The sequence below is a fragment of the Engraulis encrasicolus genome, chromosome 6, assembly GCF_034702125.1.
Source record: "Engraulis encrasicolus isolate BLACKSEA-1 chromosome 6, IST_EnEncr_1.0, whole genome shotgun sequence".
NCBI classification, from domain to species: domain Eukaryota; kingdom Metazoa; phylum Chordata; class Actinopteri; order Clupeiformes; family Engraulidae; genus Engraulis; species Engraulis encrasicolus.
This window is the reverse complement of record NC_085862.1, coordinates 51,564,428-51,590,106: the sequence shown is the minus strand read 5'-3', so window position 1 is coordinate 51,590,106 and position 25,679 is coordinate 51,564,428. Positions and strand designations below refer to the sequence as shown.

Sequence of the window (25,679 nt, the reverse complement as noted above, 5' to 3'; positions counted from 1 at the left end):
TCTCTTAGTAACCACTGCTTTATCTGGACTGCAACGTCAAAATACAGTGAAATAAACTATTCGGGGAAATAAAAATAAAATGGACATAAAAACAAGTGTCAAGATGTGCGAACTTGTCTGAAGAAAACTACAGTGGGTTGAAGGATTCAAATTTCAGCCAATCAATTTACGAGGTCTTCGTTGCCTGACGACGAGTTCTCCAATGAATGACTGCGCAACTGATTGTAGCAGCTGAGAAGTCAAACACAGCCACGGCACCATCCACGCACTTCAACAATCTAGATTACGGCTTTACAGTAAGTACACCATTCCTTTTATATTAATTTATATGTGAGTAGATATCTCAAAGAGCTACTTGGTTTACCTGATCGCCTCTACTATCGACCTGTTTCAAAAGGACGCGTGTATTTTTTGGGCTGCATCAACCACTTGAAGTAGTAGCCAAGACTGCTACTACACCACGGCGACTGCAGCGTCCTTGCCTTGCCTTGTCGATAAAGCAATGTTGTTGGTGTTGTGATGGCTAACCTGCAGTGACGATGCTTGTTTTCACCAAAAGTCTAGACCGACTGAAACCTCAGTGCAGAGAGACTAACCGATGTGTTGTTGGCAGTGTGTTGTCACGTTTACTGAATTTCTAACCTCGTCATTATGATTCAGTCATAAACTTGAGCCACGTCTGTCTGGTGCGTGGACGTCTGTTTTGCTACAGTGAGAGGTTGTTGGGTGTTTCATAAAATGTTCAGAAATGTTGACGGATCGACAAAAATATGTTGAAGTACTACACTATTGGTTCTCGGTTCATATTGCAGCAGATCTGAGCTGTCTCAACTTGTCTTGTCATTTTTGTTGTTGTTGCCATGATTGGTAATAGTGTAGTGCTACTTCCTCCTCATTTCTATGGTCTTGTGATGCCTCATTTCAAATATCTTGATATGTGATAAGGGTGCAACTGTCTTTGATACCCCAAATAGCCTGCATTACTTGCCCCCTTCAACAGTAGCCTACTAAGCACAAAACGCATAACACAAAGTAATTTGGTTGTTGAAGGCATACATCACAATACTAACAACAAGTTTTATGGGGGAAAAACTTGAGGAACATGATGTCTTGCAATAAAGGTTGTCTTAATCAAATGTTTCCTGTGTTTACAGATCCTGGGTTCGTTCGGGGACGACAGCCCAAGTGCAGTGATGCCAGAGTCCACACAAGGTGACTTGTCACTCCTGTTTCACTGCACGCACATTCAAAAGATTATCTACACATAGTCGCTGTTAAGCTGTACCACCTACTGTAGTCTCGTCTGTGCTCTCTTCTTTCCTCCTGCTCCACATTGCGCTGGTCTCATGTGTAAAAAAAAATCCAGAACTCCGAAATAAGAGGGTGCTATTTAGAGACCTGGTGACTTTCAAGGCCCCTCTGCCTTCCTAGATGACTCGCCTAATTATGTCTTAGTCAAAGCTGAAGCAGTCTTGCATCAGTGCGGCATGATATAGCCTACTGAGGCGCAGTGCTTTACACTAACTTTTTCGCTTACCAGCCATTTTGGCTAGTGGTTTTCCTGACTCACTAGCCATTCAGCCTTTTCACTAGCCATAATTTTCTTAACCATCATAGCAGCTTTAATGAATTATATAATAGGCTGTAATAATGTAATGTAGGATAATATAACATAATATAACATAATATGTCCAATGTCCATGCATGCATGCATGCTATAAGAACAGATTAACTTATCTGAGGAATGGCATAGCCGTGCAGAAACACCAAGCACAGTGTTGTGGAAGGGCACAAATGTAAGCTACATGAGAGCAAAATATTTCCGTCTTTGATCTGAAGGGCACTTTCGATGCGCAAAGTAGATAGTGCAAAGTCATTGCCAAGCTTCGCATGTCCTCGGTTATGGATGTGGAATAACACCTCTTCTGGGATATTTTCTCATAAAAGTAGGCTATCTACTAGAAGGCACACACATAGCGACCGGTAACTACAGAAGGAGCTACGACTTCCTTTCATTCCGTTTAATATTGAGTTGTTTAAAATATAAACGGACGCAAAGCAAGATGGGCACATGCGAAGGGACATGGGACATGATTTTGTACTGTCTGGAAGGCTACTACTGCGCGTTGTTTAAGCCCCGTTTGACAGTCGGGAACAACGGCACAAGAAACATAGAGGAATATTAAGGTATGAAGACATACATGCAAATCAGAAAATGATTTAAACCGAACATTATTAATGCCGCATGTGTCCTTGTCTTATCACTGCGCTAATTAGTCTCAAGACTTTCTCAAGACTGAGGTGTTCTCCTCTCGCCTTGGTCATTTTAATGTCCACTACTACTATGCATTGTACTAATTACAGATCCCAAAACAGGTCAGTTGAGATGAACTTCGCTACTTTATTTTCACGTGAAGGTTTTCAGTGGCATTTCCAAACGCGCGCTGATGTGCCGGCAGCTCGCTGCTGCCACTCATATTCGCAAGACTAGCGCTATCAGATTCCTCTTGTGCGTGAGACACAGGTGACACGTGACACAGGTGCTTCATGGGTATTGTAGGCTCGCGAAATCGCATTGCATTGCGTTTGTAGCAAAGACGGTCCGAGGGAAAAAACTACAAAATGCGGTGCCTCATCATTTAGAATAGTGACGGACCCGCCAGAATGGCTAGTGAACCTTCGGTATCTACTAGCCAACGCCGACTTTTACCCGCATTTGGCTACCTGGCGTGTGTTAGTGTTAAGCCCTGCTGAGGCGGGTGTTAGAATGACCCAATTAGGTGCCACTCTACTGACCTATTTGTGAAAGTTAGTTCAAACCTGTAGCCTATTTAAAATGGCTGCGGTGATGAGTCGAGGGCCTGTTTTAAAATCAGCACAGTAAAGACGGCATTGTAAAGAGCCAGCACAGTCTTTGATGTAGAAATGGGTTGTTGTGCCCAGAGTTCAAATTGAGCCGGAGCCCTTCAGAAATCATTTTCCTCTCCTCCTCTCATCTCAGCCGTGCAGCCAGTGAGAGCTGAGTTCCCTCTGCCATAGTATTTGTAGTAATAAAATAGAGATTCGATATAAGGATATTGTACCCAGAATTAAAATTGAGATGAAGCCCGTAGGATCTCATCTCTGTCTTCTCATCTCAGCAATAAAGCCGGCCAGAGCTGAGCTCAGCTCTTTCTCCCACAGTATTTGTAGTAATACGATCGCGATATTGACCACTGTGAGTAACACTTGCTCACAAAAATCAATGAAACCGCCGCTTCCACCTGTTCAGTGTCTGCTTCAGTTTTAATATTGCTTTTGTGTGGGTGTAAGTATGTGCAATGTGGTTTTCTAAACTATGCTTCCCTCTTGTTTTTTTTTTTTCAGAATTCCCAGACATTTCCTATGACTCTTACATAAACAAAGCCAGTCCACTGGAGCAGTACACTCAGTCCACCAACTTCTACAGTCCAGTCAGCGATTTCTGCACAGACGACAACATACCAGAATGCATCCTGTATTTGAACCAGGTGACGCTGAGAGACAGAAACCCCTTCACCCACTTATGGTGAAGATTACAAAAAAAAATCACATCCCCTGTTAATGAGCAGTACAGAAGTCTGCACCTTTTGAAATCCTTCCATTACATTTATTCTATGCTATAAAAAATGTTTTGACTGAGGTCTACTTCTTGACCTCATAGTCGAAGCGTTGCTCTGCTAAGGAATAAATGTAATGGAAGGACTTCAAGCATGCAGACATCTGTCAATCAATACTTATGGAGGGGGCAATAGGCCTCTCCAAAGCAGCCCTGTAAGATTTTAACTTTTTCCACAGAGATAGATTGGCATGCACATCGTATGCCTTATGCAACTTCATATTCGTAAATAGAGGATGGATGTGAATAGCTACTGTGTAGTGAACTATGTCAGTCAACTGCTTACGGTCATTAACGTTATGTTCCTCTCCCTCCTCTCGCCTCCCGTCTCACGTCTTTTTACCCTCTACTCCTGTCTGTCCCTTTTCCTCTCCCTCCTCTCTTCTCACCTTGTCTCTCCTCACCTCTCCTCTCCTTCTCTCCTCTTCTCTTCTCCATCATACCTGATGTCCCCCCCATAGGAGGCAGCATCTCTGGGTTTCCCCTGTGTACAGGTGGATCCCGAGGGGGTGGAGGGCTCGGTGGATATCGACATGGTGTCGCTGCTGAACAGCATGTACGGCCTGGTGGAGCGCCACCACCGCGTGCTGAGGGCCCTGGACCAGCTGGAGGCCGAGAGGCTACGCAACGCTAGCGACATGCAGCGACAACAGCTCAACCAAGGGCGCCTCAAGGTCAGCAAAGCTAGGCTAACCTCTACTAGACTACATGAGTCATAGTAGACATGATGTTCATTCACTGCAGGGGTGGCCGTTTGTGAGGGCCGTTTGCGGCCCTTGAGGCTGTTTTATCCGGCCCCCAATATAATGTTAAGCATCTTAACATGAAATATGACATATTTTGTAAAGGAATCTTAGAAAATACATTTGCAATACGATTACGTTATATCCAGGGGACCTAGAGAAGGTGGAGTCTGTTTTAAAGGTGGCTGCTTTCAATATAGGCCTAAAGTGCTGGGGGAAATCTTGGTTTGTGTTCATAGTACGGCCCTCGGAGGTCTACTATGGCCCTCTGATGAATTTGAAGTGGCCCTTCGAATGAAAAAGGTTCCCCATCCCTGATTTACTGTATATATCATGACTCACTTAGCTACCTAACTATCTATCACTTAGTTCTGTATGACGCATAGACGTATAACTTTGGTAATATGCAAAGCCAGCCAGGGTCGGCCTCAAGATCAGCTCAACCAAAGTTTTTCTTAGTAGAAAAGGATACCCCAAACTCTGCCCACCTAATGCAAAGGAGTGTGCTCAAATTCGGTCTCCCAAGGGGGCATTGTCCCCTCCCTCTTATTCTGTTTGGTGTTTGGTGGCGCCTTGCACAAGATGTGCGCGACCGCCATCTACAACGCTAAGGGAACTCAAGACTCCAAAGGTCTCCTAACCGAAGGTCTCCTAAAGGGGCGTTCACCTGACATCACATGGATCCCGGAAAAGTACGAGCCTGAAGAATCTTACTAATATACGATCATTGGCTTATCATTGGCAGCTAGCCGCCGTGCTGAGCACCACTAATGGCTGCCAGCTAGCCGAACTCTGCATGAAACCTTCCTCCCGACACCTCATATCTTTACATCACTCGCTGATTTAGCAGCTTAGGTTTTTGCTCAGCGTGTCTGCCTCCCATCCAGGAGTTTTTTGTGAGGTCAAGGGTTTGAGACTGCATCTGGGCTGTGTCCCAAGACCTTGGTTACACTGTAGGCTACGCCTGATCCCTATGCATGTACATACTGACATGTAGAAAAGATGTGTACACTATGCATGTCTATGGCCTGACCCACATAGGTAGCTACATAGTGTTAGCCACATTTAGAGGCAGCAACTCAAATCAGGGCTGCCTCAAGGTGAGGTACGCTAGGCTAGGCTAGCCACCGCTAGGCTACAGCTGCCCCATTTAGCGGAGTATTATTAGCCAGAGGGAGCAGCTATATGGGTTAGTCTGCTCGGCTCAGGGACAGAAGGGAGACACCTTTTATGTGCAGTAGATGGATGACTTTACACAGGAGCACACCAGCACACCAGCAAATGTGTAACAATATTGTAACAGTGTGACTCTTGAACCTCGACATTTCGAGTTTATTTATAAATGCAGCGGTTTTAGTACCGAAGGAGCACGCACAGTGATCCTTATCTGATTTTGTCAATTCTATTTGTGGGAAGTAAGAATCTCTTTGAAAAGACTTGAGCTGAAATCCCATAGTGAAAATTTGGCAAGTGACTTACTCCTCAAATCGTGAGCTTTAGTATTAAGTTGTTGCTTGTCGTGTTGGCATTAAGTTGTTGTCAAATCACAGAGAATGAGCCCCCTGTTGATTCCCCCCATAGGATCAGCTAGAGATTACCAAGCGGGAGAACGCCAGACTGCAGGAGAGGGAGCGCCAGCTGCACTTGAATATTAAAAGCCTGAAGAAGTGTCTTAAGAGCGAGAGAGACGAGGTAACACACTCACACACACACACACACACACACACACACACACACACACACACACACACACACACACACACACACACACACACACACACACACACACACTTAAGGCCTTCTCTGTGCTTTTTGCAGTGAGTGGCTGCTGATTAGACTGTATTGTAATAGTGCCCTGCGGCATACATGCCGGTAAATTATTAATTTCATCACATTACTTTGCATCTATAAACACCCATATCTGAAAGATTATTAGCTGTATTTAATCTGCTATTGACTCTCTTGCCTTTCAATACCCTATGGAGTCATGCTCCATTTTGGCTGTGCTTGCAGTTATTCACTGCAACATGACAAGAGGTTAGTAATATGCAGAATAAAGAGAGAGAGTGTTGTATTGTTAAGTTAACAAAAATGTGAAAGGCTTAACACTTAATTGGCCATGAATACACATTCTTTCACTATTCACTGCATCTACTTGCTTCAAGAGCTGATTTGAATGGAATCTAATTTTGTGAAAGAATGGCTGAAGCAAATGCTTGATGCCACATTTCCTACATGTATTTGAGTTGTACCTACAGGTTACAGAAAAGTTTGGTGGTAAATTGGTAATCATTTCACAGTTTCTCCTACAGGTGCGTGTGTACGTGCGTGCGTGTGTGCGTGTGTGCGCGTGCGCGCGTGCGTGCGTGCGTGCGTGTCTGTGTCTGTAAGTAAAATAGTACTCATGTCCCAATGCTGTCTACAGGTGCAGAAGCTTCAGAACATCCGGGCAAGTCGCTCCAGGCAGTATAGCCACGACATGAAGAGGAAGGAGAGGGAGTACTACAAGCTGAAGGAACACCTCAACCAGCTGCTGACCGACAAGAAGGACAGCAAGCAAGGTGGGTGAGAGACAATAGAAATACAGTAGTACACAGTAGAGAGAAGACGTTTCACTCACAGCATACTGGTAAGTGCATAGTACGGCATGGACGCCCCTGGGAGTTACTTTCATCTACCGTACTGTGGCCAGGCTGACGGCAGATAAAGGTGGGAGGTATGTCGTCACTGTAGTGCAACTTGCAATGTAATGTTGTGTAATGCAATTAGGGATGCAAACGATTAATCGATTAATCGACTTTAATCGATCAATGCGTTAATCGATTAAAAAACATTAATCGCAATTAATCGACAATTCAACCTACAAGAAACCCAGGTGAAATGGGCATGTGAAGAGTGTGTGTGAAGAAAGGTGTGAATAGTGGGAAAATGTAAAACACCTTTGAATTAAAGAATTGAAATAGAACTCATTTAAATGTGGTATTTTATCTCAATTTTTAATTAAACTTTTTAGATTTAGTAGTTGTGTTTTTGAGAGACATTGAGATTTCAGGGGGAAAACGCCGCTTATCAATTAATCGTAAGTCGATCGATAAGGCTATCAACTAATGATTAATGAATTAATCGATAATTTGCATCCCTAAATGCAATGCAATGTAATAATAATAATAATAATAATAATTGTATTTGTATAGCACTGTGTCATACAAGGCATGTAACTCAAAGTGCTTAACAAATGGGAAAAAACATAATTGTTAGAGACTGATTTAAAAGGAGAGGTATAGAGGAGAGGCAGAAATAGCAGGAAGGCAGAGGAAGAAGAGATAGATAGAGATTGTAGAGTCACAAGGTCAACGTAGGTTAGGACCAGGATTCTTAGATGCATAAGGTCTATAGACGGTTTCATGGAACGTTTGCTTGTTGCTTGGTGACATGATATGGCCCGAAGTAAACTTCCGGTCTACTAATGTTTTGGTAGGCTGCAATCTGTCGACACTGCCAATATGATAACAAACGGTTTTAATATTGGTGAAAAAAAAATGCTTTTTAAAATTTTTGTTCTGCGGTAGGGTGCAACTTCACTTCTGGTACCAATCCGCTGACAAACGTGACGCGGATAATTAATGTGTAGGCCTACATGATGCCCAGTCTGCATATCTTACCAAAGCAGACCTAGGGTTGCCACATTTCGTGGTTAAAAAAAAAAAAACGGGACACATTGTCGTGCGAGCGTGAACCATTTATGATATGTGTTTATTGCAATGGGCTAATATGAATTTGTGCACTATTTTTTTTAAACGGGGACGTTATTTCACTTTCCTGGACAGACCATAACAAACCTAGCGAAAGCCCATTGGGAAACTCCAACTCCCATTGTCATTGTGACACAGCACTCCACAGCACACAAGTGAACACTGCACACTGCACACAACGAAATTGCATTTATGCCTCACCCGTGCAAGGGGGCAGCCCTCAGTGGCGCCCCATGGGGAGCAGTGCGGTGGGACGGTACCATGCTCAGGGTACCTCAGTCATGGAGGAGGATGGGGGAGAGCACTGGTTGATTACTCCCCCCACCAACCTGGCGGGTCGGGAGTCGGGGTGTGGCGACATTACGAGACTGTGTTTCCATTTTGTAAGTTTTCGTGAAAAGAGCCAACTTTTTAAGCGCTTCAAGATAGCATTCATACTTTGTCAGTATTTTCTCTTTCGAGCGCGCACCAGGATGTTACTGTCGTGCATTCGTGCCTGTGTGAGGCTGCCTTTTGATTCAATCTGAAAGGACCACCTGTGTATCAGTGGCAGCGACAGATAAACAGACAGACAGACGAAACCTCTTTTCCACCAAATACCAGAGTAGGCTATTTTACCTAAAATCAGGTAACCATGTGGTCACGGACATTCAATATTTGCTTAAAAACACCCTGTACACGAGTGACGAGTCACAACCAGCTAATGACAACATGTGAGTTCAAGCCAGCAACTTGACTCAAAGCATACACAGCACAACAAAAAACAAAACCCTGTTCAACCATGCAGACGTCCCTGACTACTGTATTAAACTTGCCTTACCTTAAAACTTTTCTTGACCCCGGCACATCTCGTAATTTTGTCGATATAATCCACATTTTGACGTAGCAGCCAAGCCAGTGCTAATCAGTCAGTCGTATCCTGTGTTAGCATTGCTATTAACCTCGACATCAAGGACGTCTGCTGAATTGTCCAAAATAAATACAATCCGGCCGTTTATCCTTTTCTTCAGCAGATGACAGTTTGGGTATTTCGTCGTCCTTGTCCCAAGAAGTTTAGTAGTGAAAGCTACTGTTCAGAATCGTTGCGACTACATTTACTAAATTAACCTGTAACAGTGTAGACAGATGCAAGCCCAACTAAGTCCCTAATTCCTACAACAAACACAAACTGTAATTCTACATAATTTTATGCTGCCGTGTTTTTTAGGCACACCATCACCCGACCCATGTTGCCAAAGTGCCATCACTGCTTTCCTTTAGGCTACATTGAGGTTATGTGAGGCTAAATAAATTATATGATTAATAAGATCGTGAAGTTTTTACATCTACCCCAAAAATGGACGCGTAGTGCCCCCTATGGGTGATTGCTGTCATAAAAATGGAAAACAACATTTATTTTTCATTTTCTGTGCCACTCTCAAATGAAATACCGCGCTTGTGTAGCTGTGTTGATCCGATGCAGTGTATTGTTTGCGGAAGTGTACCGGAAATTAAGTTAGGGCCATAGAATGTTCATGCCTTGTTTTTGTTTTGACTGTAAACGTTCCATGAAACCGTCTATAGTGGCTGGGCCTAGCATAAGTCATAGATAGTCACACAGAGATTGGGCGCTCAGGTGCGGCCCCTGGTGGCATCCGGGGTGAGGAAAAACTCCATTTGGCTTGAATCATAGTTTGTAGGGGGGAAAAAAGCTCAGTGAGGTCTGAGAAAAAAAACCCTATAGTCAGGAAGAAACCTCAGGCAGAGACCAGCGGCCACCTAGGGGAGCCCCCTGCCAGGGCTGGTTGTGAGCAGTAGGCGACGCTGCGGCAGCTGGGACACTATGACAACTTAGCAGCTAGGAGTTGGCAAGGATGAAGATGTAATGTAATGTAAACTGCGAGGCCACAAGTACAGGTCAACGATGGGAGTTAGGATAATGGAATATACCCTCTGTGTGCTCCTGCTGGTATCCCTCACCACTTTCCTGCATTCCTCCTGTCGCCTGCCTGATTGGCTCTGGTTTTCTGTAAGCCCTATGTTCTATTGTCTGCCAATTCGCTCTGATGTTCTGTAATCTGTCTGTTGTAATCTGTGTTATGCTATTGTTTACATTTTGGGTGTTTTTTGCTTTCCTTGTTCTCAGTTGTTTTTTGATGGGTAGCCTCATTCAAGAATGTGAATTAGTGTTAATCTGTCTAAATCAAGGTAGTCTGACTAAATTAAGGTAAGAAGTAATAGATCCTTTGGAAGGAGAATGTTGCTTTTGGCGTCCCCCATTAAGACTGTTACAGCAAGTCAGAGTGGATTTAGGACAAATGTTTCCATCCTGTGTCCATAGAATACAGACCCATATTCTCCATTTTCCATTAAGTGGTGGACTTTCTGTAACAACTGCTGTAAGAGCTAGTGAAGCTGAATATGCTACCTCTTTAACTGTTAAATGTCAAAGTATCCCAGCTAAGTCAACTCCTTGGTCCAGGTAGACAGATGGTTGCAATTTTTTTACTTTTTTATTTGGCTACAATGCCTACGCGTTTCGGCCCTTATGGCCTTCTTCAGGGCGTATCAAAAGCAGGTCACATCTGTGATTCCGATGAAGATTTTGGGCTGAATGCACGGGAAATGACTGACAGGTTTCAAAAAAGAGGTTACAATGTTAAAACTATACATGTTGCCTATAATAGAGCCAAAAGCCTCCCCAGAGAACAGATGCTGGATAAGAATCAAGACAAAGCACAATGCCCAAACCAAGTGTACCTTGTAGCACAATACAGCAGTGAAGCACATACAAAATAAAACAAATCATTACTTTTTACTTTTTTATGTATGTATGTAAAATTACTTACCACTTCCTGACTCTCCTACTATCACTTTCAGAAGAGCCCCAACCTTAAGTGACAAACTGGTGCGGAGCCATCTTCCACCAGTTCAGACAAAAACATGGCTGGATACAAGGGGTGGTAACCACCAATGTGGAAACTGTAACCACTGTGGCAACATGAGAAAAACAAACTCATTGGATGTAAAATCAGGTCAGGAATATACAATACGCAGTTTTATCAACTGTAACACTACTTTTGTTGTTTACAGACTTGAATGTCCATGTGGATGCTTCTATATAGGAAGAACAAAGCGGAAACTGAAAATAGTTGGGTCATCTATATAAGTTCCGTGACCGTGGAGAGGAAAGGTTCGTTTCTCACTGGATTTGTCATCTATAAAGGTTAAATAAAAAAATGAGCCGGGGTGCCCTATAACACTGAACCTCACATTATGATCCGACTAATCAGCAGTTTAATTCTCATCAACCACAAACCTTGATCTTTTTTACCTTTCAGATGACTTCTGCATAGCCTACTTGTAATTTTACTGTCCATAACTGAACTTAGTATGAGCAGACCTTTCATTTGAGCCTAATATTAAGGCTCTCTGACCATGAATTGACATTTAAAGAGCCAAAAGTGGCAGCCATCTTGAATTTGAAGTTCAAAGCTAGGTCAAATCAATTTCCAACAGCCATTTTGGAAATAGGGCTCTACAAAAATTTCCCCACATTCCTTGAGGGGCACCCCGACTCATTTTTTAAATTTAACCTTTATAGATGACAAATCCAGTGAGAAACGAACCTTTCCTCTCCACGGTCACGGAACTTCTATAGATGTCCCAACTAAAACAAGGTAAGCAGAACATAAATATGCCATCAGAACCGCTAATCCCAATTATCCCATGGCCGTGCACTATAAAGATGTTGGACATGGTAGCTGTGACACATTAAGGATCTCTGGCATAGAACACATAAAAAAAAACAATCAGAGGGGGGGACAGGTTGAAAAAACTGCTACAGCGGGAGTCCTTTTGGATATATACCCTAAATGCGACAACATATCCAGGACTTAACCTTGAACAGGACTTCTCCCCTTTCCTCTGAAATGTGATTGGTATTTATATATGTGTTTATGATTTCACAAAAAATGTGGCTTTTCCTACTGCTCCTGAACTACTAATTGTTGAAAAAGATAATTATGTTTATATGTGTATTACTTGTTATTGTGAAGCTGGGGTTAACTTGACCTAACAAATCTATTGAATTTTACTTACTTATGGTGGCCTAAGTTCCTTGTTGTTGTATTCTCTCATGTGATCGGCTAATCATGTGACTTGTGTCATGTGACCAACCTGATTGTTTTAAAAAGTGGCATACATGTGACCTGCTCTTGATACGCCCTGAAGAAGGCCATAAGGGCCGAAACGCGTAGGCATTGTAGCCAAATAAAAAAGTTAAAAAATTGCAACCTTGAGTGCCTCAGCATCTGTCTACCTGGACCAAGTTTGAGAGCCCCTACACTGATGAGCACCAAGGAAAAAAGGTGAAGACCCAGAAGCACTCCAATTACCTGCTTGTGCAAAGGGAATCTGTTACGGTCAAAAAGAGAATTATCAATGGAGGCCCTCTTGCGAACCCAAAGTCAAACCTCAGAGAATGCAGATGATCTCATGGTTAATTTTAATTCAAGAATGACCAATATTATGGATGCTATTGCCCCCTTCAAAAACAAAACAGTGGGACATCAAAAAGCACCTTGGAGAATGCTAAAGCAAGAATGTAGGAGAGCTGAGAGACAGTGGCGTAAATCCAAACTTGAAGTCCACTGCCAAATCTATAATAGATAGAATAGAATAGAATAGAATAGAAATGAAATAGAATAGAATAGAATAAAATAGAAAGCCTTTATTGTCAGCATACAAAGTATACTGAGATTTTAGCTTCCCTACGAAGTGCACAGTCCTTTATAGATGAGCATTGTCCAGTAAGTGTGTGTTCATTGTTGTAACAGCTTTGGGGAAGAAGCTGTTCTTCATCCTATTGGTTCTGGCTGGCAATGCCTTGTAGCGCCTGCCAGAGGGCAACAGTGTGAAGAGATGAAAGCCAGGATGTGTGGGATCTTTAATGATACTCCTGGCTCTACTTACGCAGCGTGAGTTGTAGATGGTGGGTATGGGAGGCAGGGGGCAGCCTATGATTTTTTGGTGCCGTTTTGGTCACCCTCTGCAGTCTCTTCCTGTCAGCCTCAGTGCAACTTGAGTGCCACACTGACACTGCGTAGGTCAGCAGGCTCTCTATGGTGGAACGGTAAAAGGTCACCAGCAAGCTTGAGTCTAACTGTTCTTTCTTAAGTACTCTGAGGAAGTGCAATCGCTGCTGGGCCTTTTTTACCAGAGCCGAGGTGTTAGTCGACCAGGAGAGATCAGCGGAGATGTGTACACCTAGGAATTTAAATGAGCTCACTTGCTCTACACGTTCTCCATTGATGTACAGGGGGGCAGGAGCATCTTTGTTCCGCCGGAAGTCCAGGATGAGCTCCTTCGTCTTGGAGATGTTCAGGGCCAGGTTGTTGGATGCACACCACTCTCCAAGTTTCAGGACCTCATCCCTGTAGGCCTCCTCCTTTCCCTCGGTTATCAGCCCCACCACTGTTGTGTCATCTGCAAATTTGACAATGATGTTCTCTGGGTGGATGGGGCTACAGTCAAACGTGTAGAGGGAGTAGAGAAGTGGGCTCAACACACATCCTTGGGGCGAGCCGGTGCTGAGGGTGCGGGTGGTTGAGAGATGGTGACCTAGTTTCACCTGTTGGGGACGATTAACAAGGAAGTCTTTGATCCAGGAGCATGTGGATGATGGAAGTCCTAGATGTCTCATCTTGGGGATTAGGATGTCAGGAATGATGGTGTTAAAAGCTGAGCTATAATCGATGAAGAGCATCCTGACGTAGCTCCCTTGTCTTTCCAGGTGACTCAGTGCAGAGTGGAGAGCAATGGCTATTGCATCCTCAGTGGATCTATTTGCCCGGTATGCAAACTGATGAGGGTCTAAGGTTGGGGGGAGACAGGCTTTTATATGCCTCAGCACCAGTTTTTCAAAGCACTTGGTGATGACTGGAGTGAGTGCAACAGGGCGAAAGTCATTCAGAGTGGTAGTAGATGCCTTCTTTGGAACAGGTATGATGGTGGCAGATTTCAAGCAGGCTGGGATGGTGGCTTGCTTCAGTGACAGGTTGAAAATGTCAGTGAAGACTGGTGCTAGTTGGGCCGCACATGCCTTGAGCACCTTTCCTGGTACGCCATCCGGGCCTGTTGCTTTCCTCGGGTTCACAGCACGAAGCACTCGCTTCACGTCATCAGCCGCAACCTCCAGAGTGGGTGGGGGGGTGCTAAGGTGTGGAGTGGGTTGTTGCAGGGGCTGGAGTGGTACGCCTGAATGCTGCGCCTGAGCTTCAAAGCGGGCAAAGAAGCTGTTCAGCTCCTCCGCTAGTGCTGCATCTCCATCTCCATGAGACACAGATTAGTGATGGACTGAATACTCTGCCACATCTGCCGGGGGTTGTTCAGCTGCTCCTCTATCCGCCTTTTGTGGTCAGCTTTGGCTGCCTTGATGCCTCTTCTTAGGTCGGCGCGAGCACTGCTGTATTGCACTCTGTCACCAGACCTGAAAGCTACATCACGGGCCCTAAGGAGTGTGCGCACTTGGCTGGTCATCCATGGTTTTTGGTTTGGGTAAACCTGGATAGTCTTTTCCACAGTGACCATGCCAATACAGTACTTGATGTAAGACAGTACAGTGTCGGTATATGTGCTCAGATCCTCATGATGGAAGGCTTCCCAGTGTGTCTGCTCAAAGTAAACACACGCTCTCGAAATACAACCAAGAAATTTCCAAAGCTAGGAAATCCTGGCCCATGACGTGGACCACTTTGATACAGTGAAGTTGTCTCAAACTCCATGAGAACCTTTTCATTTAGTTGATTTGGACATTCTTAGTAGAACTGTACAAAGTCTCAGCTCCTCTACATCCGACTTAGATATTCTACCAACAGCCTTCTTCAAATCCGTCTTACACCTGATATCACCTGACCTACTTCAGATCATCAACACCTCACTACAAACTGGCATATTCCCAGGCTGTCTGAAAGAAGCTGTTGTAAAACCATTACTTAAAAAGAACAACCTGAAATAGTGGTGGTATGTGTGGTGGTGGTATGTGTTATTCTTCTATAATAATAATAAAAAAAAGATTACATGTAAGTTTTATGATTGGTATGTTACTTTCCAGCGGCCATCGAGGTTCTGAACTGTGTGGGAAGATCTGATGGGAAGAGGAGTCAGTGGAAAACTAGAAGAGTGGAGGCCAGGTATTTCTTATTTATTTTTCATCACATATACACACTACTAGATGTACCAGGCACTGCTGAAGGGGAACATCCAAGTGGGTGTGATCATTGCCCTTTTTTTGCTTGAGTCGTTTTGGGAGATTTCAGTGTCAACATCTATATAATTGTTTAATAGTTGTTATGTACAATATAGACAGAACGTGTGTGTGTGTGCGTGCGTGTGTGTGTGCGTGTGTGTGCGTGTGCGTGTGCGTGTGCGTGTGCGTGTGCGTCCAGTCATGAGGAGGAGATGTACCAGGTGCTGCTGAGGGACTTTGAGAGCCGCCAGCGAGAGCTGCTGCTGGAGAACGCGGAACTCAGGAAGGTTCTAACACAGATCAAGAAGGAGATGGTCAGCATACTGAGCCCCAAACAGCACACCTATGAACCACAGGTAACACACACACACACACACACACACACACACACACACACACACACACACACACACACACACACACACACACACACACACACACACACACACACACACACACACGCAGGCAGATCAAGAGATGGGCAGCATATTCAGCCCTAAACACTGTGCACGCATACTTACACACACACACACACACACACACACACACACACACACACACACACACACACACACACACACACACACACACAGTCACACACTCACTCTGCCTGTGTCAAAGGCTCCAAGATCAAATATGTATGCGTCCTAGTAGTTTCCTGCTCACGTTCCTTTCTTAAGAGCCCATTTTCAGTCCAAAAGAACTTTTGGTTATTTTGCCCTCAGTTTCCTCTTATGTGAAGCATTATTTTTTAATTCTATGAAATAATTATTAGTCTGTCTGTGTTGTCCCAGACTCTACCTTTTCTTAGTGCATACTAACTGCAGCATTTGGAAGCTTTCTGGTGTATTATTCACGACACTAGTGTGTGTGTGTGTGTGTGTGTGTGTGTGTGTGTGTGTGTGTGTGTGTGTGTGTGTGTGTGTGTGTGTGTGTGTGTGTGTGTGTGTGTGTGTGTGTGTGTGTGTGTGTGTGTGTGTGTGTGTGTGTGTGTGTGTGTGTGTGTGTGTGTGTGTGTGTGTGTGTGTGTGTTTTAATAGAGGTTAGCTCTGATGAGGTCAGTGTGAGTTTGTGTGGGATGGAGTTCATGAGGTGGTTGTGAGCAGTAGTGTGTGCTTGTGTGTCCTACAACAATTGGGCTTTGTTGAGGAGGGTGTGGGTTTGTGTGAGCATGATGATATCTGAGTTTTACTAATTAATATTTAAGACTTCTGGTCCGGTACGGCAGTTGAAATTCACAATGCAAGGTTTAATGTTTAGGGAGAAAGAGAAAAAGACACAGGCCCCAAGTCTTCTCCTGTGCCTCTCGCATGCAGGACTGGTACACGACGCGCCCTAACAAAGCCAGTATCTGAGTTTAAAAAGCTCAGCAGGAATCGGGTGATGTCATCGGATGATGTCACTGACAGTTGGAGTCTTGTCCAATAGCAATCAACACTAGTGTTTCACAAGTGTCCCCTATTGACGCCTCATGGCAAATACACCTTTATTGCCTCTTAAAAACTAAGAGAGGAGTTATTCAGACATAAATAAAACAAAACATGATATTGTATTCATTTGGGGTGAAATATTCAGATTGCTTCAAGCGGGAGGTTGCCTGCTGTGAGGCTGGTTGTGAGGAGGTAGCAACTGAGAGCTGTGTGCAGCATCACTAACCTGTGTCTGTGTCTCTGTGTCTGTGTCTGTGTCTGTGTCTGTGTCTGTGTCTGTGTCTGTGTCTGTGTGTGTGTGTGTGTGTGTGTGTGTGTGTGTGTGTGTGTGTGTGTGTGTGTGTGTGTGTGTGTGTGTGTGTGTGTGTGTGTGTGTGTGTGTGTGTGTGTGTGCGTCCTGCAGGAGCAGGGCTCTGAGGAGGAGGGCGAGGGTGATGGCGAGGGGGAGGGGGTGTGTGAGCGGGAGGTGGTGTGTGAGGCTGGTCGAGAGGAGGTAGCAGCAGAGAGCTGTGGGCAGGCCAGAGAGGAGCTGACCAACAGCATCCGGCTGCAGTGGAGGAAGTTCAAACACCACGTGGAGCAGCTGGACACGCAAGGTGGACACACGCACACGCACACACGCACACGCACGCACACACACACACACACACACACACATCAAGCATGGGGAGCATTCCAACTGTGAGGTAGTGGTAAATCATATAATAAAAGCCATCATTTTCTTCGCTAAATGCCACCTGTGTACTATCTATTAATCGATTTACCAATTCCTGTAGGATGACTTAGCCAGGTTTACAGCTTAACCTTGTTCTTGGAGTAGTACCATGGTTGTATGTTTACAAAAAGCATTCAATCCCTTTAAGAATCATCTGGACCCATCCGATGAGGGTAGTAACTAGTGCTTGTTACACTGTTGTGGGACAGTGGATAACAGTTCAGACTGAAACAGTTTTGTGTGAGGAGAGGACAAGACTGTTTTTGTTTGTGAGGATTCCAGCACTCTGGAAGGTGACTACTACTGTAAGCCTGTATAGCCTTCAAACAAACAAGGGTGAAGCAGAGGTTACATTGTTGGCTAGACATTAAGTCTCTGCTCGAATTACAGTGAGCATGTGAGCATGTCATGAAGGAATAGAGTCTAGTACTGTGTCCTAACTGCGAGTGACGCAAGGCTACTGAGTGCGACCCTCGTTGTAGGCATCGACAGCATGGACCATCACCATTCAGTTTGGACAGGCCAATTGAAAACAATGGGATTGAAAGGGTGTTGTTGCGTTCAGTTTGTCACGTCGCTTGCAATAACTGTGTGTGTGTGTGTGTGTGTGTGTGTGTGTGTGTGTGTGTGTGTGTGTGTGTGTGTGTGTGTGTGTGTGTGTGTGTGTGTGTGTGTGTGTGTGTGTGTGTGTGTGTGTGTGTGTGTGTGTGTGTGTGTGTGTGTGTGTGTGCGACAGCGTCTCTAGTCCAGAGGGATGGGGAGGTGATGGCCAAAGATGCCCATGATAAGGAGATGGAGCACCTGAGGCAGGAGATCCAGCAGTGCAAAGACTTCATCCATACCCAGCAGCAGCTTCTACAGGTAGGCATAGCCAACACGCACACCTGCACCACTCATCTACACCCAACACAAAAACCTGCCCTCACGCACAGTGACTCACTCATCCACACTCAGACACAGCTGCTACAGGTAGGCATAGCCAACACATTAACTTGCCCTCACACAGAGTGACCCACTCATCCACAATCAGACACAGCTGCTACAGGTAGGCATAGCCAACACATTAACTTGCCCTCACACACAGTGACCCACTCATCCACAATCAGACACAGCTGCTACAGGTAGGCATAGCCAACACATTAACTTGCCCTCACACAGAGTGACCCACTCATCCACACTCGGACACAGCTACTGCAAGTAGGTATAGCCAGCAAACACATGCCCACACAGATGCAGTTCAATGTGCTTCACAAAAAATAAAAATAAAGGAATGAAGAAAACAAAAAATACCCGGTAATTAAAATAGAATAATTAAAAAGTTAAAAAAGACCTTAAATATTTGGAAAGTCAAAGATTGATCATTTAGTGCTGCTAAGGGAAGGCGTCTGAGAACGGAGTCTGGATTTAAAACTATTTATAGTCTAGTGGGTGCTTTTTTGTGCTTTTTTTTACATCAAGATGTACTAGATATTGATTTACTGCCACCTACAGGATGATTTGTGTATGGCCACATTGCCAATTTATGTTCATTCAAGCAGCATCTGCCCTGCACGATGACTGTAGTCAAATTGATGCATTCGTTCCAATAGAGAGCGGTAGGCAGTGCCACCTCTAGTTTTCTACGGCTCGGACCTGACACCAAGCAATCTCAATCAGCACACTCCTCCGCACCCACTATGCAGTGTGCACTTGTGTGCTGTAGAGTGCTGTGTCACAATGACAATGAGATTTGGAGTTTCCCAGGTGGCTTTCACTTCAGCTGCAGCCACTGTATTTGGGCATGAACAGTGCACTCACCCAGGAACTCGCTTGGATGGAGTTAGCATGATGCTAAAGTCCTCTCTGAACAGTGCACGCCCTTGACGTCTTTGTGGACATTATGTGACCTTGATTTTAATACTAGGTCTCCTGCCCTCAGGCCCAAGTGCTGTACTTATAGCAGAGGTCCATCTAACACCTAAAAATGGCTAATGCCTAATAATGGCAGCATCAGCAGTGTGTGTCCTTTATTTCCTGAAAGTGACTCACAACATGGAACATTACTATTGCTGATCAGGATAAAGTTGAGAATTGACTTTCCATTATGCATAACAGTGGAGTCATCCCTACACCCAGTTAGGTGTTACAGTAGGCAAGGTCACCAGTGCTACCAGATGGGTTGGGTGTTATAGTGAGACCGTCGCTGATACCGTGACTGCTGTCATGGTGGAGGGATCCCTGACACTGAGACAGATGAGCAATATGACACTGGGACAGGTGGTACTCTGGGGTTATCAGTGACACTTGGACAGGTGGTGTAGTAAAGTCACCACTGATACTGGGACAAGTAGAGTCTTCTCTGACAGGGCCTCCCACATGGATGATAGTCATGAATAATAATAATAATCATAATAATAATAATAATAATAATCATGAAGGCTTTTGTGTGCTCAGGAACCTTTCTTGAGTATGTGTGGGGAGGCCTGGACCCTGATACACAGACCCCCCTACAGCAGGGGTGAGGAACCTTTTTCATTCAAAGGGCCACTTCCTCCAAGGGCTGTATGATGAACACAAACCAGGATTTCCCCCTGCTCTTTAAAACAGACCCCACCTTCACTGGGTCCCCTGAAAATATTGCTTCATTTTATTGCTTCATAAAACACGTCATATTTAATGGGAAACTCTATAACATTATAATTATATCAGGGGCCAGATAAAACTGCCTCACGGCCCCTTGGCCATAGATTGCCCACCCCCATGGGCGTGTGCGTGCGTGCGCGTTCGTGTGCGCGCGTGTGCGTGCGCGTGCGTGGCGACCTGATGATTTAGCTCTGTGTGTGCGTGTGTGTGTTCAGCAGCAGCTGAGTGCCCCGTGTGATGAGGAGACGGCACTGCTCCTGAAGGACTGCTACATGCTGGAGGAGAAGGAGAGGCTGAAGGAGGAGTGGAGGCTGTTTGAGGAGCAGAGGAAGACCTTCGCCAGCGAGAGGCAGAACTTCACCGAGGCCGCCATCCGGCTGGGACGCGAGGTATAGTGCAGGTCACACACACACCAGGGGTGGAAATTATTTCCCCCCCAAACACCCAATGTCAAAGCGTTCAAATAAAAGTGGAATAAAATTAAATTACAAACTACTTTAGAACAACACTCAATTGGACTGTTTTGACACAGACACTTTCATTCCGCACGATTTACCAATACTCATAGAATCGCTGCTGTGACGGCTAGTTCCACTGCGGTTCAATGTTGTTGTCGATGGAGAGTCAGTGTAGTGACGAATATTTTGGATATGTTCAATGCCTGGGTTCTGGCCATGAGTCATTGAGTTCCTGGCAGCAGCAACGCAACAACACATGGATGTGTACCAGGCTAGGATGAAACTTGCCGTTCACTTTGGATATTTGAGTTTGTTCTGGTACTCTAGTATGTTGGTACGTCCATACTACTTTAATTTGAATTAACTTAGATAATGTGCCCCGTCTATTGACATTTGCTGTCACGGCTCTGAGTTGCCATCACCAAGGTGTGTTGTGGTAACTTCTCATTGGCATGCTGGAATGTTTTGAAAGTATACACCGCATCGGTAGTGGTAATCAGTTGAACAAACGAGAGCACACTTCATAGTGAACCAAAGCACTCCTATCACTAAGATTTGTTGTGGTGATGCCAGGTGTCATCACACACTAGCATGGAGAAATGGAGAAAAGAATACATGTTGGAAAATATTATGGAGGGAATTGATGGATTGCGTGCACATTCAATGAAAATCTTTTCCACATGCAGCATTTAGAAATCGAGCACTTGCCCACAATTGGCCATTTTTCTCCAGTGTGTGTGTGTGTTAGTTAGCAAGAGGGTTGGAAAGTAACACTCACACACAGTGTGGTTAAGAGTATAGGTCTTCTACAAGCCTTGAACTCACACACAGCTGTGTATTGTAGCCTCAAGGCCATACCATTTTGTTGATTGATTATTAAAGACAAGTAGGTTTTCATTACATAATCTTAGTAAGTTTAGGGTAGGCTGATGTCAGTTCCAGATCCTTATGTAATTGCGTAGTGTAATGTTAGTTCCATATTCACATGAAATGTAAATGAATAACTTGTCCAATGTTGCCATGTTTTGCAGAGAAAGATGTTTGAAGAGGACCGGGCCACCTGGCTAAAACATCAATTCCTCAACCTGTCCTTTGCTGACCATATGGCCTCTCCCGTGTCAAAGCCCTCAGGTGCCATTTCAGAATGTAAGCACGTCACAAAAATCACACTATCTGAATTGTGTTGGCATGTGCATGAGGGTGTGGTGAAACGGGGCCAAATTGAACCCTCAGGGGCAAATCTGGAACCCTTAGGGTCCAAATGAGACATAGATTTGATCTTTTTTTTTCACCTCGACCCATTTAAAAAAAAAAAAATTTTTTAATGAGGTCATCTAAAGGACTGGGTACCAAAATTCAGTTGAATGGAACCGAATGGAAGGCTAAGGTTCTACTTGGCATCGAAACGTGCCTTGGCTGTCGGTTCCACGTTTCGGTTCCCAGATGTTCATCACGTCAGTTATCATTTCGCATTTAAAACCCCAGAACGTTAACGCAGTCAGAACGTCAGTTGCTTATTTATCATTAAAAAAATCTGGCGACATTAATTGTGATCACATTCAGGCTTGCAGAGACTGCTGGCAGGCTACAACCCCCTTTTAAACAGTTGGTCAAATCATCTGTGGATACTAACGCTGTTACAAGAGAAACTACCATCAGCCCATCTTTAATTTGAGTAGGCTTACCGAGAAGAGTTGCCTATTTCTAGCGTTTGTAGACGGCAAAGAATTAAAACTTTGTCTTCGACACAGCCACTGCGAGCCAAGAAACAGCAAGAGAAGGTGTGCAAACGAAGCATTGCATCATTCTCATGCAGATGGTTACATCGGCGTATGAGGAAAGTAAAAGTCGGCAACAGTGTTTGATGCTCCCAAAAATGTATTGGCACATTTCTGACTTTCGCTCCACCATGAATCATCAAACAGTGTTGGGGACCTTTTCCTTGCTCATTTGGCCGCGAGAGACTTTCTTTGTGTGTTATGGAAGGCATACATTTGCGCCACGGAACGCACATTTGTAACGTGGATTATTGAAACTGAAGACTTGATTTATTCTATATGGATATTTTTTTTCCGTTTGGTTTAATTACGGACCATGCAAAGAACTCGAAACAGCGCGCCCAGTGCTTCACTCGTGCGTAACAAGCTTCCATTGTTTTAAAAAACAGTGTTTGCTAGAACAGCATACCTGTCAGCTACGAAAAACAAAATTCCCTGATTTTAAGCCAAAAATTTGAAAAGTTTCAACAGGCCAAATCCTGACAGTCAAGGGGACGGCAGTGACCGGTCAGACAGTAGGTCTAGGCTACACCATGCGAGGCCAAAATCCCCACACAGGGCATGTTTTAAAAGGAGCGTGTGCAGCGTAAAAAAATGAAATATGAGTTTGTCCTTGTTGTTTTGCCGCTCAAGTTGTCTGGGGCTGATGCAAAACTTCATACTGGTTCAGTTTGTCATCAGGTAAATCCGCACGATTGTCTGTGCGTTTGCCATGAACATCGACTGTATGACTATGAACTGATGCTGCGATGCAAAGAGAAGGCACACCCAAGCCTACGGTCAGAAGCTCGAGAATGAGAGCTCGTTTTTTCAAGGAACTTGAATTCTTGGTGGTAGCCTATCTGGCATAAAATGTACTGGCAGGTTGTTCAATAAACAAGACCCTCTAGCTGGTGCAGAGCCCCGTAGGCTCTGAGCTACTACAATAACTAGAGGGGGTGTGGCAGGCTCGTCAGGGTAACTGACAGCCGTTGGGATAATTTATGGACCGACGCTTTTGACCTAGCGAACTAATTTTTTTAGCTGGGGAATTTCGTCTTGCTGGCTTAAGGCTATACTACTGCCACAAGTGTAAATTCACAAAGCCATGTGAAATGTGAAAACCGTCATCGAAACGAAGGTTCTGGAACCAGAACCGAAACCGAAAAATTTGCTTCACTAAATATCTATATCTATTAGCAGCTATACCACTAATCAATTAGCCAGGTTTATCTCTCTTAACCATGTTCATGGAATATCCCCCTGCTGTGTGTGTTGCAGATGTGGAGAGTTCTCCAGCTCCATCCTCCCTGAGTGACATGCTGTCCCAGTTGGCCTTCAGTCCTCCCGAGGTCTCCTCCACTCGCCCTTCTCCTCAGATGCTCTTCAGTCCTCCCGAGCTCTTGGCCACCAGGCCCTCCTCCACCCGGCCCTCTTCCTCCGCCAGACCCCCCTCATCTGCTCGGCCCACCTCCTCCTCAGCCCGACTCACCTCCTCCGTCGAGTACCAACTCACCCACATGCCACAGAGCAGGTTTTGATTGGTTCACCTCCTCCAGAGGAGATTCTAATTGCTCCACCTCCCACAAAGCGGGTTCTAAGGAGCCTTCCTTCCCCCAGTGCAGGTTTAGAGGAGGACCTCGGCCACTTCATGAGGAGCCATCATCATGAGCCCCACCACAACATAATGATGACCACACCTTGAGAAGATGACTACCACCACATCGTAGGAACACATCTGGAGAGGGCTGAATCACCAACACGAGATGACCCACACCATGACATCCTATAGGATGGATGGATGTAGCTGACCTCATTTTTTGCCTAACTAATGACTGATTCAGGTCGATGCCTTTAGGTAACTTAATGAATAGTAGAATATGGACATGCACACACACAGAATGCACATGGATGAGCAATCACCTGATGAATGACTTCACGGCCAACCGTTGTAAGGGTTAGGTGTCAAATTGCAATCATTGCGCATCAGCGCTTGTCACCGTTATCAAAGCTTTAGATAAGCCACTTTGCCACTTTTATCCTCGTAATGTTAAGAGTTTTTTTGTAGTGTTTTAGCTTTGCGCTTCCTAACAATTTGGACACAGTTTGTGTGTTATGATACTCCATCTGTTTAACTGTTAAGATCAGAGCCAGCTGGTAGGCAGCCGCAGCAGTAGCAGCAATAGTAGTGGGCTAGGACATATGATTTAATATAGGTGCAGAGCGCTATTGGCATTTAATCAGACCCCGGCTGATATGGGTAACCCTAGATGAGCTATGCACTACTTGATTTACTGGATGGCAGATGACGTAGATGGCTGTAGTAAAGCATTATTAATGCGCATTGCAGTAATGCAGTAAATTCGGCTTATTGATGAAGGTTCATAGAGGAGTTATGGAGATGCCAAGTGATTTTTTTGAAAAAAATGTACTGTAATACTGTAATCATAGTGCTCTGGTGTATTACTGTTATTATGGCGTTGCGTTTTTTAATTCCCTTTAATTCTATTTTTAAATCTTTTTGTTTATCATTACATTTTGATGTTTTTTATCATTTTGCTTTTTAGACATGCGTCCTTGTATTTTATTTATTTAATGATGTGGACACTGCCAATGCTGCGTTGGGTAGAGAGCTGATGTTTTATACAGTGCAGTATGCCATTCCTTCACCAAATATTCTCTGTTCTTACTATTTATTTTACACTACATATCCTGGAGGAATTTAATAATGGAGAATTTCTGGCCACATTTGTTTTGGCTCTGTTGTCTGAAATTCAATATTTTGCCAGACTATGTTGAGGTTTTTGCAGCACTACCCTGCATTTGCATTTAAATGTAGAACAGAGAAGCAGAGAGCTGCTAGCCTTGAGTTATCGTGACTGCAGATACTGTATGTTTTATCACAGGAATACAAGTCTTAAGTTGTACATAATTAAATGCACTTAAAATAAATTAATATGCGTTATGTTGTTCTGTCATTGCTCTGTTGACCCAAGATATTCCTGCCCCTTGAAGATCTTGAATTACAGCTTCCAACAAAACTAATGTAAAGTATTGTGTCTCCTCCACATTCTCATCCTATTATGAACTGTTACACTGTAACTACAATGTGGTCTTGTTGAGGAGGACTCAGAAGGCCTGGATTCCAAGCATCTACAGTGGGATGTTCTATTCTGGATGGCATTGTAAGGTAACTAGTACAACCCACAATGTATTTTTTTTTCCATTAGCAATGTAAATGTGCTACATGCATCACTGATATCTTGAGTTTTGACAGTCCTATGCCACTGTTAATGGGCCAATGATGCTCCATCATCTGTCCCCAGTATTTGTGAGC

The 25,679-nt window shown here is 44.4% G+C and overlaps 1 protein-coding gene across 3 annotated transcripts; it reads left to right on the top strand.

Moving 5' to 3' along the window:
- The first annotated feature begins 206 nt into the window (after positions 1-206).
- Positions 207-25,307, top strand: LOC134450454 (afadin- and alpha-actinin-binding protein-like). Of its 3 annotated transcripts, none has more exons than XM_063200297.1 (13): positions 207-296; positions 1,155-1,212; positions 3,367-3,509; positions 4,099-4,311; positions 5,962-6,072; positions 6,806-6,941; positions 15,226-15,304; positions 15,560-15,716; positions 17,200-17,386; positions 18,242-18,366; positions 20,343-20,516; positions 21,617-21,731; positions 23,624-25,307. In XM_063200297.1, the coding sequence occupies exons 1-13, from the start codon at positions 207-209 to the stop codon at positions 23,881-23,883; spliced, it is 1,848 nt and encodes a 615-aa protein (XP_063056367.1). In that variant the 3' UTR covers positions 23,884-25,307. The 3 variants fall into 3 exon arrangements, with proteins under 3 accessions (XP_063056367.1, XP_063056366.1, XP_063056365.1); XM_063200296.1 differs by having other exon boundaries at positions 17,194-17,386; positions 20,346-20,516; XM_063200295.1 differs by having other exon boundaries at positions 17,194-17,386.
- Positions 25,308-25,679: the final 372 nt, after the last annotated feature.